At 49.0% G+C, this 15,880-nt stretch overlaps 1 protein-coding gene across 1 annotated transcript; it reads right to left on the bottom strand.

Annotated features, from left to right (window-relative positions):
* Nucleotides 1-235: 235 nt before the first annotated feature.
* On the bottom strand, nt 236-11,819 carry R3HDML (R3H domain containing like). Its single transcript, XM_065414969.1, has 5 exons — nt 11,559-11,819; nt 6,619-6,737; nt 4,973-5,105; nt 2,679-2,794; nt 236-368 (listed from the first exon to the last, which is right to left on the bottom strand). The coding sequence occupies exons 1-5, from the start codon at nt 11,817-11,819 to the stop codon at nt 236-238; spliced, it is 762 nt and encodes a 253-aa protein (XP_065271041.1).
* Nucleotides 11,820-15,880: the final 4,061 nt, after the last annotated feature.

Below are 15,880 nucleotides of genomic sequence, written 5' to 3'. Positions count from 1 at the left end.
ACAGAATAACCATAGGGTAAGATCCTGCCAGCTCTTTAGAGCAGTTACTGACTAACACTTCCTAAATGCAGCTGGAGGGGTGGGGGTGAGGGGAGGGTAGGGGGAAGCAGCCTGGAATGTCACTGTTATAAATAATTCTCCTAGTTTACACAACATTGTACATGGCGTTTCCCACGCTCTCCTGTCGCCAGCCGCAGCTCCGCTTCTCCAGCCGCCAGGAAGAGCTCTCGGAGGCTCAGAACCAGCTCACTTTGTTGGATTTGAGTCCCGTGAAGCACATGTTGTTGCTGCAGACGCCACCATAACTGGGTGGGCAGGCCGAGCAAGGTCTCCCCACCTTGTAAGGAGCTTCTCCTATCCAGTTGCCCCTGGAAAGGAAGGCATGGCATGGGAGTCGCAGCACGCTTTGGATTGTGCTTGTTTGTGCTCAGAGAACGTGTGTGCGCGCGCAAACATGCCACACTGCCCCTACTGGATAGAATCACACCTGTTCAACAGTGTCTGACCATGTTGCCCTCTAGTGCTGCAGATGACAGGTGCAATGAACTGTAATACCATTGCAGCCCAGGGAGATTTCTTTACCTCAAATGGGAGAGGTCTGTACTTTTGAAGCAGAAGAATCCTGGGCTCTGTATCCTCAGTGAGCAGCCAGGAAGTCTGTGCAGCTAGTGATGCATGTGACAAAACCAGTGACTGCAAACAGCACTTGTTACGATAGATAACTTCCCAGTTGGGGGTGCTATCGTCTGATCGAATGCTTATCTGTAGGGTAACTCCACTTTCAGGGAGTGCTTGATGGGAGAGGACAATACACATGGAGGAAGGAATAAAACCTGAATGTTGCACTGTCTTGGCTCTCTCTGTAATAGAGTCCTAAACAAGCATCACAATGCCCTGTGTACATGCAATCTGGTCGGCGTGTCTCTGTGTGTGTTTGCACGTGCGTGCATGCAACAGTGTGAGTGTGCATCTGTTTACTGACATGGGGGGGTGAAGGAGTTTCAACCCTGGATCATTGGACTAAGGTGAAGCTGGACACACAATGAGTTTAACTCATGTTCAAATTGCTAAGGTACCTCCACTGTCCCAGTAGCATACCAGTGTAGGATGGCTCATGTCCAGCCCCCCTGGTGCCCAGGGAGCCACAGCTGCATAAGGGAAGAGTTACCTGAGGCTGATTAGCAAGAGTGTTTTGCATCATAGTCAGTGCTTGCAGCTCTGGCAGTCCCCAGAGGAACGCTGTATGCAAGTACTTGCTAAGCCCCTTTGAGGCAAAGGAAAACAGTCTCTAGGGCTAATCCAGGCACCAAAGGAGAGCCCAGACTGAGCAAAGGCTGAGAGCAATAAGGGTGTGGGGGGGAGGGATAGCACAGTGGTTTGAGCATTGGCTTGCTAAACCCAGGGTTGTGAGTTTGAGGGGGTGTCATAACTATAAAGGGAAGGGTAACAGCCCTCCTGTGTACAATACTATAAAATCCCTCCTGGCCAGAGACTCCAAAATCCTTTTACCTGTAAAGGGTTAAGAAGCTCAGGTAACCTGGCTGACACCTGACCCAAAGGACCAATAAGGGGACAAGATACTTTCAAATCTTGGTGGGGGGAAGGTTTTTGTTTGGGCTCTTTGTTTTGGTGGTTGTTCGCTCTTGGGACTGAGAGGGACCAGACATCAATCCATGCTCTCCAAATCTTTCTGAACAAGTCTCTCATATTTCAAACTTGTAAGTAAACAGCCAGGCAACGCATGTTAGTTTTATCTTTGTTTTCTCAACTTGTAAATGTACCTTTTACTAGGGTGTTTACCTCTGTTTGCTGTAACTTTGAACCTAAGGCTAGAGGGGGTTCCTCTGGGCTCTTTAAGTTTGATTACCCTGTAAAGTTATTTTCCATCCTGATTTTACAGAGATGATTTTTACCTTTTTCTTTAATTAAAAGCCTTCTTTTTAAGAACCTGATTGATTTTTCCTTGTTTTTAGATCCAAGGGGGTTGGATCTTGATCCACCAGGAGTTGGTGGGAGAAAGGAGGGGGGATGGTTAATTTCTCCTTGTTATAAGATCCAAGGGGTTTGGATCTGTATTCACCAGGGAATTGGTGAAGAGTCTCTCAAGGCTACCCAGGGAAGGGAGTCACCACATTGGGAGTGGTGGCAGCGGACCAGATCTAAGCTGGTAGTTAAGCTTAGAAGTTTTCATGCAGACCCCCACATCTGTAACCTAAAGTTCAGAGTGGGGAAGGAGCCTTGACAGGGGGCCATTTAGGGATCTGGGGCAAAAATCTGTCTGGGGATTGGTCCTGCTTTGAGCAGGGGGTTGGACTAGATGACCTCCTGAGGTCTCTTCCAACCCTGATATTCTATGATACTATATCTCCTGGCTGGGCTGGGGCAACTCAATTGCTTCTAAGCCAGGATGTTCAACACACGGCGCTGTGTTTGTGAGCACATAGGTAAGGCTGAGAGAATTCCCAGCTTCCATTTTGCCTCCCCTCCTGTCAGGGGTCCCTCAGGCAAACCAAGATCAGGCTGAGATGGAACCTGGTCCACGGGACAAGTTCCTTATGTGAATGGCAAACTCAGGCAGGTGTGTTGGGAGAGGGGAGGTGGTGCTCACTAACCCCCAGCTCCCATCCTCACTCTGAAGTTGCCTGTGGTCAGGGGGAGCCTTTCCTTCGCTCACTTACTTGATGGCATAGTTGCACACTAGGTACACCGCCTGCCGCCAGGTGCTGCCCCACACGTTCATGTTGGAGCAGGTGTTGATGGCACAGCCAATTCTGTTGGAGGAGGCCCACACCATCTGCATCAGAGACAGTCAAACAGAAGCTATCAGGATTGTGTGGCATACACCAAAGCACAAGCATCAGAGGTGGAGAACCGTGGAGCCTGCCAAGCAGAGACAAATGGACCTCTGTTTATTCTATTCGGGAATTTCCCCTTCCAGAAGACAGAGAATAAAAACACCCCTCACTGATTGTCTTGGGGGATGCCTACTGCTGCATCTGCCTTGTGCTTTGCTGACTGATTGTAAGGCCAGTTTTCCAGTCAAATGACTTCCCTTCTGTGGGCACAATTCATGCCTGCAAAATTGATACCTGCCTTGTCACACCTTAGGTTGAAATGAGCTGCTCAAATCTGAGTATTTGCTCCCCGAATTACCTGATTGCGGGTACACATCAAACAGAAGAGCAAGGACTTGGCAATGCCCGCACTGCAGGATTGTACCCACAAAAAAGGGACCAGCCTCAGCCCTTTCGAATATGTATCCCATTGGGAGAGCCTTGGGGTGGACATCTTCACACACTGATCAGAACTAGGAAAACCATCCAACTCGCTCAGGTCATTGAATTGAACTCTTCATAAAAAGTGGTTGTTATTTTTCTAGTTCACTCCCAGATTCCCTAAAGCCACTATCCAGACAGTGCTTAAGTCACAACAATAACAACAGCTGCACTGGGACTGAGACATATTCAAGCTCTCAGACAAGTCAGAAGGAAAGGGGATGAAAAGTCTATGTAAGTGGCAGACACCCATGGAAATACTGGCCTGGGGATTGCCAGGGGCCAAGCAGACTGAGCAGAGCAGTGGAGCCATGCAGCACACTGTTAATTAAAGGGTAGAAATGCTTTGCCACAAACCATGGAAGTAAAGGAACATTTTCCACCTTGTGCTGGCGGCACTCCTCCTGGATGTGCTCTGGGGGATGAGGGGGCCGTATTTAATGAGCAGCCAGACATTTCTGCACACTAAATAGCCGCTCTGTTGTGAAGGAGCTGATTCATGATCAGCAAGGCAGGAAGGGGCTTTCTCTCCTCCCTTTTGGAGACTTCGAGGTGCTACTGGTGTAAAGAGGGGAAACTGAGGCCAAATAAAAAAGGAGCATTCCAGCCAATTGGCTAAAATCTTCCATCTGTGCTCCAGAACGTGGAGAGAAACCTCTCTGCAGCTACAGCCACAGCTCTTTGATGTAAACAAACTGATCCACCTAAAAGCAATGTGTGTGTTACAGGGCAGCAGCTCTGTGAATACCTGTGAATGTCTCTCATGCTCATGCCGGCAAATGCTCTGCAAGGTATCCCAGGACAATGGATACTGTCGAGGGCAGGCAGCCTGTCAGGAATGCTAACTCCTGCCTTCCTTTGGCCTCGCCTTTATGATTTAAACCAGACAGCCTCCCAGAGTTGGTCATCCTCCTTCCCTCTCCAGCTAGCTCAGCCGCGACAGACAACATGTCCCCAGCCAGCAGACGGAGCAATGGAAAATGCAGCCACTGCTGCTAGGAAAAGAGCTGGTGTTTGGATGGTGCTTTTTTAATGTGCTTGTTTGCAATGAATGTAGTGCTGGCAAAAGGTGCCAGACTGACAGCTCTGGCAAGGGACAGATCAGGGGGCTCTCTGCTGGTTTCTTTAGGTGATATGGCTCATTGCCCTAAGAAGCTGCAGCGGCAGGAAAATGCCACTGATGCTCACTGAGTCCCCATCCAGGTGCGCTACAGAGGGCTCAGCAACACTTGAACCTGCCTTCCCTAGGCCTCTCATCCTCTGCCATGAAACACAAACCTTGGTCAGGCAGAAGGACTGGCTTCCCAGGAAGTCTGCTGGGATTTTTTGCTAAATTTCACTGCATTTTGTCAGTTTGTGCCTCTGCATCAGACTCATGAGAAGCTTTGCCTTTTGCCCCACGGGAAAGTCTTTATCCCCTTGGTTGCCACATTTAGAATTATTATTATTTATGCTTTGTGTTATTGTAGCAGCTAGGAGCCCTCACCATGGGCCAGGACCCCATTGTGTCAGGCGCTGTACAAACACAGAGTTGCAGGGCATTCTATCCCGCCAACACAAAAGAGGATTGCCCAGACCTCCCAAAGTGCAATGGAAAGCGTTCTGATCCTGGTACATTACCATCTAACTCCTGGTTTGGGCATGTCAGCAGACTTAGTAATACCACTACCCTGCCCCACGTGACTCTGGCTTCGTACCTGGGTGTAATGGCTGCAGACAGAACCACTGCATTTGGAGGGGCAGCTGGGGTTGCAGTCACGAGGGTAGGGGAAGGAGTAATGCTGTTTCTCATAATACCAAGATTTCACAAGATCCACGACTGACCGGTACCTGTGGAAGATCACACATGTTATCCCCGTTATTCCTCCACGCTACCCAGGACTAGGAAGCAAACCCCAAGGAGACCTGCCAGGGCAGGCCTGTGCCCCCAGGTGCACTCATGTATGTTTGCTAGAGAGGTGCTTTGCCTTAGCTATGTTGGAGCCATGCGAGCAGGTGCCCGCCTTGCTCCCTCAAGGACCAAGAATGGAACTGAGTTCCCAAGGGCCTGGGAGGTGACATCAGAGAGTGAAGGAGGAGGAGGAGGTCCCTTTGTGCTCATAGTGAGTGAAACGGGGAACAGAGCAAGAGGGACAGGGGTTTGAAATGTGAGTGGAAGTTCCCCCTGGGTCTCTCCAGGTGCTAAGGACTCTGGGGCAGCATAATTTTGCTCTCCTGCATTGTGAGCTGTGCGCGTGCATGCCAGGGGCATGTACAACAATGACTCTACAAATCTGGCCCTCTCTGGCTGCATTAAATCACTCTTTACTCCCATTAAACCCCCCCGCGTGTTGTCAGTGCAAGAAAAAAGGGGACTTTTCCCAGCAAGGAGAAAACTTCTCAACTGATCCAACTCACACATCGACTCATTTATCTCCAGATGTTTTCATCTCCATTTCTTGCCACATTCGCTAATTTACCCAAAGTGTTTTGTTTTTGAACCAGGGCTTTTCTCCTTCACAGCCCATCCCCTGCTCCAGTTGCATCCTGCAGTGGCTCTAAAAAAAACCTCTTCACTAACGCCAACAGGAACGCGGCTCTGGTCCAGTGGGTTTCTCTGTATATTAATGGTCTCTTCCTGCTACCGACAGCTGAGTGGCTCAAGGTCTGCAGATCAAGCTGAGAAATGCCCTTCAGCTTCCATTCCGTAGTAAGTCACACTCCTCCCCAAACAAATGTGGAGCGTTTTCTCTAGGCTGTGATTCAGACTCACTGCCGGGGCGATGGGTTCAGCTGCACCTCCTCAGAGCAACAGTGAACCTGGCCCAGACTCATTTCGGCTGTCCTGGGCTTGTCCCTTGCTCCCTGGGAACAGCACCTCACTCGTCCAGGAGTCCTGCTGCTTTCTTTCATTTAGCTCACAGTGGAGCAAGGTGCTACTGAGTGTGAGTTAGGGGTGACAACCGGGCCCTAAATAAGGAAGCTGCTAACAATGACGTCCATGGAACTAGATCAGGGGTTCTCAAACCGGGGGTTGTGACCCCTCAAGGGGTCATGAGGTTATTACCTGGGGTCACAAGCTGTCAGCCTCCACCCCCAAACTCCTCTTCACCTCCAGCATTTATAATAGTGTTAAATATAAAAAAAGTGATTTTTGATTTATACTGGTGGGTTGCACTCAGAGGCTTGCTATTTGAAAGGGGTCACCAATGCAAAAGTTTGAGAACCACTGAACTAGATCAAATTTTGTTCTAGGCGGGGTTCTAATCAGACTCCCCAGTTCCTCCTGTGTCTGCAAAGAATGAGGACTTTGACCTCATTTGACGCAACATGCATGATTAGAGCACGGCTGTGGGTCGCTTACCTGCCAGAGTGAATGGAGAGGTTCTGACCAATGTATCTCATCAGCTGTGGTGGCCCATGGTCCCATATGCACTGTACGGCCCACGCTTCAGCAGACTTGGCTAGTCTCTCATCCCACACCTAGGTGAGGAAAAAAGAGATGGCGCAACAACATATGTCATTAGGCTACAGCCCAGAGCAAGAAAGAGTGACTCATTCCCCTGCAGAATGAAAGGGAAACATTTAACCATGACATGTGTACAGGAGAACCGCCTCAGAATCCAAGAAGGCTGGCCTGGAAAAGACCCTTAGGTTCCTGCATTATGCAGGGCACTTCCCTACATCATTCCCACTTGTGTTTGTACTTGTTCAGAGAGGAGCAGTGGTCTTGCAGCTAAAGCGCAGGACTAGGCGTCAGGAGGCCTGGCCTCTGGCCTCTGCTCTGCCATTGACACACGTTGAGTGAGTCATTTCCCACTCTGTGCCTCACTTGCTTTATCTGTCGAATGGGCCTGGAGATACTGAGCGGGGCAACTGTGAGACTAAACTCACTAGTGTTTGGAAGTTGCCTTGAGATCCTCAAATGGACATCACTGTAGAAAGGCAAAGTATTAACTTTATATTGTTATGATCACCATCTCTCCTGGCCTTTCTGCTTCAGCCACCTCCTTTATTGTCTCTCCTGAGGCCTAATCACCCTCACAGGTTGAAAATGTTTCCTAGCATCCATCACAAAGTGTCAGGTGCCCCATCTTATCTGAGAGCATGAAATACAGCCCAAGCAGTGTCTGCATCAGGCCTGATGTGGAGGCCTGGGTGACCCTTCAGCTCTACTGGGCTCTGTGGCACAGGAGGCCAGGTCCCTTCCCACCCCCATTGAGCTTTGGGATAGAAGACCCTGAATATCACCTGTCTTTCTATATAATGGGCCAGGTTTGGGGTACTTTTCAGCAAACCCTGCCTGATGTTCAGCTTTGGGCAAAAACAAAGGACCGGGGTTTTCTCAAAACCAGCTGGTCAGAAAGTTATAGGGTGTGTCTACACTGCAATGTAAGGCCAGGGTTTGAACTCAGGCTCAAGCCCAACCCCCTTCCGTCTACACACAAATCGCACTAACCCAGGGCTCAGATCCAGGGTCCCAGGACCCCCTCACCCGTGGAGGGTCCGAGCATTAGTCAAGCCAGGACCTAGGGTTCAATTCCTATTGCTTTGCAGTGAAGACACAGCCGCACTGGACTCATGCTCTGGAAGCCTGCCAATAGTATTCCACAATCCCACTGGCCGACTTTCTTTGTTCTCTGTACAGTCAAGTTTTCCCACATTACACCAGGAGCAAAGGGCTAGAACAGCCTTATTTTGGGAGGCACTTGGAAGTCTGGGATATAGGTGGTTGGACTTGGGCCCACATAATGCAGTGTAGATGCTGGGGCCCCAGGTTGGGACCCAGAATTCAACAATTCCTAACCCGGAGTTACAAATGAGTGTAGATGCTCAAGAACTTGCTTAACAAACCCAGGGTCCGCTACCTCAAGTTGTGGGTAACTCTGGGCTTACACTGCAGTGTAGACATATCCAGAGACTCCAGCTCATGCAGTCTGTCTCATGGGTTCTGCCCTATAGGCCGTTTTCTCGTGTCTTGTCCAGCCAACTTTTAAGATTCCCAGGGAGACCGTGCCAGAGCCCAATACGTCTCACACCTGTAGTTTGGACCAGGGGAAATTCAGCTATTATGAACATTTCACTAATTCAGAGGCAATAAGCCCATGAAAGCCCCCCCCCACCACCACCATTGCAGTGACATGCATGGCCATTTGCTGGGTGGGCACTGAATGGTGACTCGGCGATTTTAACAGCGGAACCCCTGCTCTCCTCTCTGCTCTGCGATGCAGGCTGAAGCAATGGTTCCAGCTTCGTTTCCTGTCATTGCTTCCATAACATGTGTGGACAGCTGAAAATCCAGGACCCAGTGTAGGGGGCTTACAAGTTATGGCACATGGGTCCTCCTGTCTGGAAGCAGGGAAGCCAACCCCAAAGGGAGAAAAGATGGGAGTGACAGGAAATACTGAACTTATAGCTTGTGGTAGACAACAGAAGGGAAGGCTTCTGTATCACCCATTGTTCTCAGACATCTCAGAATCACCATCAGGATCACAGGGCTGAGGCTACAGAGTGAGCCAATTGTGGCCACCACTGGCCAACAGATTCCCAATAGGCCAATTCTGGATTTCACTAGGTAGGGGATACCATGGGTTGATTCTGGGTGTCACTAGGTGGGTGACACCCAAAGGGTCAGCTCTCAGCGCCAGTGGGTAAAGGACATAAGTTGGCTCCACCAGAAAGGGTGCATTATGGGTCACCTCTAGATGTTGATACATAAGGGATACACAATAGTTCTGCTTGCGTGGTGCTCAGATCGGATCAAACTTGCCTGGGGGGAGTCTGTGCTTCACACATGCTTGGCCTAAACAGGTAGCTTCCAAAATCAAACCAGCGCCTTCCCTTTTCTCTCCCAGGCATGACTGGGGCTTGTCTCCAAAGCCGTTCAGGGTGGGTGAGGACAAAGGAAATAGCTACTCTAAGCAGTTAGAATAACAAAGGGACTGTGACTGTGATCCTGGTACTTAGCTGATGGATGCTGTTACACACCTACAGCAGGAAGCTCTATCTCTGGAGCTGGGTGTGAGATGCCTTTTATCTCTGTAACTCTGACCCCCATTGCACCTTCAGAAAATGGGGCCTACGTCTCAGAAGTGCTGATGTCAATGGGAGCTGGAGGTGCTTCAGCACCTTTGCAATTTAGGCCTGTAGTTATCTCCAGACACCACTTGCTGGGTCAGACCTGTATGGATGGTGTGTGAATTAGACTGCAAGTCCCTGGAGGCTGAGGCCAGGTCTTCTTCTGTGTATGTACAGCACCAATCATGCTGTTAGCACTCAACAAACATTAACAGTAGCAAAGCCAAGTGGGAGTAGAAATGACCAACAATCGCTTTGCCAGGCCTCCGGGGAGAAGATGGTACATTTTCACATGCAGCAGATCACCCCTGCAGACAGCGTTGTTGTTTGGGCAGCACTGGTGGAAGTGGCCTGGGGCAGATCTCCCAAGGCGCACACAAACAGGGCTGCTCTTTGCACTTTAGGGGGATATGTCTGTTCCTGGTTTGCAGCAGATGACATTTGGTTTTGCCAGGATTCTAGAGTGGAACCAAGCACAGGCCTGGTCATGGGAGGTGCTGACTCCCACTGACTTCAGAGGGTTAAAGATGCCAGTGCTCTGCAGAATCAGGCCCATAGGGAGGTCTCTTTTCTGTCTGTTGTTGACGATTTTCCAGCAGATCCCCCGTGCCCATTTCCAGAGCCTTGAATGGAACTTAGAGCTTGGCGGTTTCCCTACAGAGTATCTGTCAGCAGCTGGCATTTCCCAAGCAAACACAGCTGCACTTTTCTCCTCAAGGGCCTAATCCAAAGCCCGCTGAAGTCAGTGGACAGCGTCTCCCTGGACAGACTTCAGTGGGCTTGAATCAGAACCTTGGTTATTTTTTATTCCTGCTTTTTAGTTACTACAGGTTTCTACTCTGACCTTTTTTGGACACATGAGTAGGAAAAGAAAAGACACAAAAAACCAACAGATGCAGCAGTTAGCATTAGCTACTGAGTTAGCAATCAGTGTGCCAGGAATTGCATAAGGAAAGGAAGCCAGGGCTTCCGGGAAGATGCTGTGAAATATCAGTTACCTTCATTGGACTCACCACCTCCCCGGCCCCAACCACTGCACTCAGAGCTGCTAACTGGGGAAGTCAATGTGATGTGGCAGGCTTTCATCTTCTCTGCTAACAGCAAAAAGCAGCTACTACAATTATCATGAACAAAGAGCTCACTGAGTTCAGAAAGGCTGTCTCCACGGGGCCCTGCAGGCTGCATGGTACCGGCTGATGCAGAGCTCAGCCACTCACATAGGGATCCTTCCCTTAGCTCTTCACTTTTTCCTTTGTGAAATAAGCTCTAAACCAAGTGGGCCCCTCCCTATCTGCAGGTCTAAAACCTCCCCCAGGTGCCCACAGTCTGCAGCATGGTGGAAACAGCTGACTAATTAGGGCTTGTCTAAACACAGAGGTTGCACTGGTTTTACTAAAAGGAGGATGCTAACCTGGCATAACTCTGCATGAACCTGGCCTGTGTTGGTTTGATTTGTACCTGTTACCTCACAGACATAAGCTGAACTGATATAAGCCATGTCATAGTGTTCACACAGGGCTGCATTGCTTTAGCATCACACCCTTAGTTAAATGGGTGCAACATTGTGTGTAGACCAGAGGGAGAAATATACCAAGAGCTGGAACTTCTATTAACAAACTGACCCAGAGGGCACTGCTAGTACTAGGGGCTAATGCTGGCATACACTGTACTGAACCGATGGGCATTGCCTGGCTGGGCATAACATATGACAGGAAAGCTCTGTACTTATTAAAGGGCTTTAGATCCCCCTTCCCTTTCCTCATTCAGGTCCCTCCCCGAAACTCTGCTGTCTCACAAGAAGTAATCATAGAAAACAAAAGAAGCCTAACTTAATAGCACCCAGTGTGGGCTTATCGTTAACTTCCCTGCACCCTCTCCCCTCCCCACACCTGGTTAGGCTCTTTATGACCCTTGCTTGTCTCAGGTTTGACTTTGGGTAGGAAGCGCATTGGGACTGGGGCTGTGACGCTGCGCGTTGCTGCGCAGTGCTTAGCACACAGCTTGTTGCTGAGAAATAATAGATCACAATAATAACATGGCCAGTGCCTGAGCATGGCATCCGCTGTGCTGATGTAACGGGCATTGCCAGTCCAGCTGGGCTCCATTCTGCAGCGCTGCAGTTTTCCCTTTGTACCCGCTTCCTCAGCAGATGGTGCTAAGGCATTAAACCTGCCCTTGACCCCACTATCGTTCCTTCTCCCTTCAGGAAGCATGGCAAAAACTCACCATATACTCCATGTTGGCAGCTGGCGGAGACACCTGTGCCCGTACTTGGTTGTGGTAGTCCAAAAGAGCGCTCATGTCCCGCGGAGAGATGTATCGCTTTCGGCGACTCCTCGGCACCCCGAGGCCGGACACCAAGCCAGCCTGCGGGTTGTTGGAGGGGTGCAGGAGCTCGGTGGCATTGGGCAGCACAAAAGAGGTTGATTTTGGTATAATCCAGAAGACCAAGCCAGTGAAATACAGGTGCATGTGCAGTAAAGTCATTTTAGCTTGTTTTTTTTTTTTTTTTTTTTTGCAACTGTCTACTTTCAAATGAAACAAAACAAAAAAATAAGGCAAATCTTCTTCCTTCTGATTGTGTATCTAAAAAGGGAGACAATAGAGGCACAGTTTATTTTTGCATTTCACATGAAAATTCCACCTCCCCAAAGATCTTGGAAATAGGTTTTCCAGGTTGAAAAACAAAACAAAAATTAAACACTGACAGATGCTTTTCCACAAACAAACTGAATTAAAAAAAGAAGGTATCTTTCATCAGCTGGATTTCCTGCTCATATATACGAGCCAATTCCCTGGGACCAGCTGTGAAATCTGCAGAAAGTTTTTTGTTTTTTTTTAATTTAAGTGCAAAAACGTCCCCAAATTTTTCACTTTTCACAAACCCAGGCTAATTAATTACATGATGTTACATTAGCTTAAGGTTCCAGCCCCTCTGATTTCACAGGCTTTTGGTACGTTGAGCAAATCCCTCAAAAAAAACCCTGAAATCTTACACAGATAAAGAAACAAACGGCAAGTTCTAAAAGGATCAGTGAGAGAGTCTAAATAATCTTTTTCTTTGGGGAAGCAAAATCAACCACTTCAAAACCAAGATTTAAAAAAATCTTTCTTTTTTTTTAGTAGATGCACCTTCTAACATCAGTGAAAGACATTCCCCAAAGAAGCTGAGAGGACATTTCCCAGACTACATACCTTGAGGACTGAGCCAAGAACAGCTGAGAAATGTTAGCTGCTGCAGCAACAGCCTGGGAGCTTGACCTTTGCAAACAACCTGCTCAGGCACATGTGGCAGAGAGATTTAACCTAGCCAAGTTCTAGGAGCCTTTGATAGCATCTGACGCAAAATCTACATCTTAACTCTTCCTCCGGGGAATGTCCTAAAGTTTGAAAAATGCTCTGCTAGGCAATTTATGGCCTTTTCCCTGTGTACACAGCTCTGCAGAGTTCTCTGCTTGTTGTGAGCAGTGTGTATTATGAACCCGGTAAGGCTGCAAACAGTCTAAAATTAATATACTGGAGCCTATTTTATCAGAGTCAAACACAGCTTCTCTTTAGCTGCAATAGGCATGTGGGACCCTTGCACTGTACTTGTGAGACATCTTATAATAGACATTTCCAGAGACCTCACCTCCCTCTAAAGGAGGTAAAGGTAAATTTGCTTTAATTTTGAAAGGGGTAGGGGGGCACATAGTTTGCCCTGGTGAGTTGACCCTGTTGGCAGCTCTCTGGGAATCTGAGGGCTCCCCCTAACTGGTGTGAAATAGAGCAGAATGCAGCATTCTGTCCTCACTCCTGTGGAAGGGTGCCCAGAAGAGACTGTGAGTTCCTGCCTGCAGCACTCCATCTTGAATTGAACAAATGGGCATCCCAGTCTGCCACCTTGGCAAACCACCTCTCCCTATGAGTGACAGGGCCATGCTGGAGAACACCTTTCCTGGGCTGTTCTCTGGCCACCCTGGTGTTCAGAGCAGCCGCTTCCTAGGTACTGATCAGGGTGTATTATAGATTTGAGGTAGGATGGAAATGAATCCATGCCAGTGACAATGGCCTAATCACGGTGTCCCAGGTGGAAGGGAAAGGGCCTTTTTCTGCAGAACCCTGACATTCATCCAGGGCAGCTTAACAGACGTTTTGATCTCCATCTCAGTTAGATGAAACCACTGTATAAATCAGGTCTGAGAGCCTCGCACATGCTTTTCTATAACAGGGCGAACGGTAACAGTTCCCTGGGACTGAATGAATTACTACAGGCCAGGAAAGTTTGACATGCTTTCCTCCTCTTCTCTTTATACAGAATCAGGCTGTATTTTTTGAACTGTGTTGCGATTTGTTGCTCTATTTCACACAGCGTTGGCTTTATCAGACAGTGCAGTCCATATTGTATGGGGACTCCATGCACAGCCAGCTTTGCACGTAGAGTTGACTGGGCCCACCAAACTAGACATGCAGCCCGTTTTATTGCATAACCTTGGCATTTGCACAGCTCTGACGTGCGCACACCTACAGATCTGTGCACACAAACAGGACAGGAGGGAGTGCCCCGATTTGCAGGTGCACATGCAGACATGAGTGTGCAAAACAGAAGCTGGGACTGAAAATTTGACCTATACTGTGCAGGGGGAAATGGCTTACCTGTGGGATCTGTAGAAGCTCCATTGCTTGAGACATTGAAGACTGGACTCAGGCATGCACATGAGAGCATACTGTCCCCTGGGATAGGCCAGATGGACCCCAAGAGTGCTTCCTCGGGGGGGGGGCATGGATCAGTGTTCATGTCACACTCTGTCAGTACCTGACCCAAGCCAGGGAAGTTAAAGATCCAACCAGTGGACCAAATTCGGTGATGAATCCTGGCCATATGCCACCTGAGGCACGTTGCACATACACTTCCTCAGCTCTAACTTCAATGATTCTATGACACCACTGGATTTCTACAGAGCATGTCTAAGGTGCCCAGTCATCCTAAGTACCCGGGCGTGCATTACATAAATTAACAGTGCTTCAAAATCTCATTGAAGGAGCTATATCCTCTCCTTCCTCCAATCAGCCGGAATCACAATGACTTGAGAAGGGAACAGGTACAGGTGGATATTGGTGCAGAGGTTTCAGAAACCCATTTAAGCAAAGGCACACACAAAACGCTGGCTGTCGCCCTACAGATGGCGCCAGGTCTCTGGCAGCAGAAGTGAATCTCACTGCAGTGGGCCATCCAAGGAGGCTCTGTCTCCAGCCCCCACCAGTTGATCCCGAAGGCTATGCAATATCACATGCCTCCAAGTAATGGGGAATAATACAGGCCTTTCAATATGGCAGAGGTAGCCGAAGTGCAGCCTGCAGCTACATGTGTCCCACGGAACTTTACAATGCATCTCACAACCATCCTTGGCTTCTCCATGGAAGATGTGGCCCATGTAGCCCACATTTCCCAGCATGCACTACTCTATCTTGATCTCACCCACATAGTCCCACTAGATGCTGGGACCTGTAGTCTTCAGTGGCCTGCATCTCAGAATGAAAGATGAGGGCAGCTTCATTCTGCACATGTTGGGTTCTGGGTAAGAGACCACTGGGTGCAACCAGATATTGGGCAAAGTCGAAGGGCCCCTGCAAGATAGGATGATCTGAGCCCTACCAGAATCAATGATGACATCTCTGCTTGGACTGGAGCCAGCTAGTCTGGAGGAAGATGGTAGTAAATGGCTGAGATTGGACTGGAGTGAAAACAGCAACAGAAATTAAGTGGGGAAGAGGGCCCCTAACAAACCCACAGCCCCACTTAAGTTAAACAGCAGCCAGGAGGAAGGGGCATGGGACATGGAGCCTAATGATGCCCCAAAAGTGCTCTGATGTGTGAAGGAAATGCAGCCCTCCTTTCCAGCCCCCCAAATCCTCCTGTGTGACTCTGTCTAATGAAATCATCCCCTGAGACTTTTTCCGGCATCTGCTCTGGTGAAAAGTGAATCTAGCTGCCTGGCACTCCTGGGGAGTAGACGGAGAGCACCAGTGACGTGTGGTGGATGGGCTGCCGACACAACACACTCCTGTTTGCTCCTTGCACAGTGGATGGAATAAAGAGGTAGCCAGTGAGGCAGCAGAAAAACCTTCCCCCATGATCTTCTCCTCGGGGCTAATGTCATATTTCGAATGCATCCTCCAGATCAGCTCCAGACACAAAGGAAATGTCTCTGGAAATCTCCTTGCAGTTGAGTTTAGTATCTAGACCAGGAGTGTTCAGCGTGTGGCCAGAGAGGCAAACAGAGCCCACAAACCCTGTATAATGCAGCCTGAAGCACTCAGTTGCTGCAAACACCGGGTGAGATTAAGACCAATCGGCTGCAGGTTTTTCCTTGCTGGTGATCTCAAGCAGCAGGAAGATGCAAGTCCCAGCAAAGACTGTGCTTGGCATTTTGATGATAAATGGGTACGTAAACACACAGTCACAATTAAGCCTTAGCCCCCAGCCAATGTGGCCCTCCTTATCTCCAGGGTTGGGCACTACTCCTGCTCTCCTTTGAAATCCCCCATGGATGAGAGCTGTGAGCAGG

The sequence above is a fragment of the Emys orbicularis genome, chromosome 12, assembly GCF_028017835.1.
Source record: "Emys orbicularis isolate rEmyOrb1 chromosome 12, rEmyOrb1.hap1, whole genome shotgun sequence".
Classification (NCBI taxonomy): Eukaryota; Metazoa; Chordata; order Testudines; family Emydidae; genus Emys; species Emys orbicularis.
The sequence above is the reverse complement of the archived record's forward strand: the minus strand, read 5'-3'. Positions and strand labels throughout refer to the sequence as shown.

What these genes read in the sequence shown, in the direction of transcription:
- R3HDML (XM_065414969.1), bottom strand. Translation starts at nt 11,819, where the DNA reads ATGACTTTACTGCACATGCACCTGTATTTCACTGGCTTGGTCTTCTGG. An exon ending in TCTGCAGCCATTACACCCAG is followed by an intron (nt 2,795 to 4,972) that starts GTACGAAGCCAG and finishes TCTCTGATGCAG; the next exon opens with ATGGTGTGGGCCTCCTCCAA. An exon ending in GTGTGCAACTATGCCATCAA is followed by an intron (nt 369 to 2,678) that starts GTAAGTGAGCGA and finishes CTTCCTTTCCAG; the next exon opens with GGGCAACTGGATAGGAGAAG.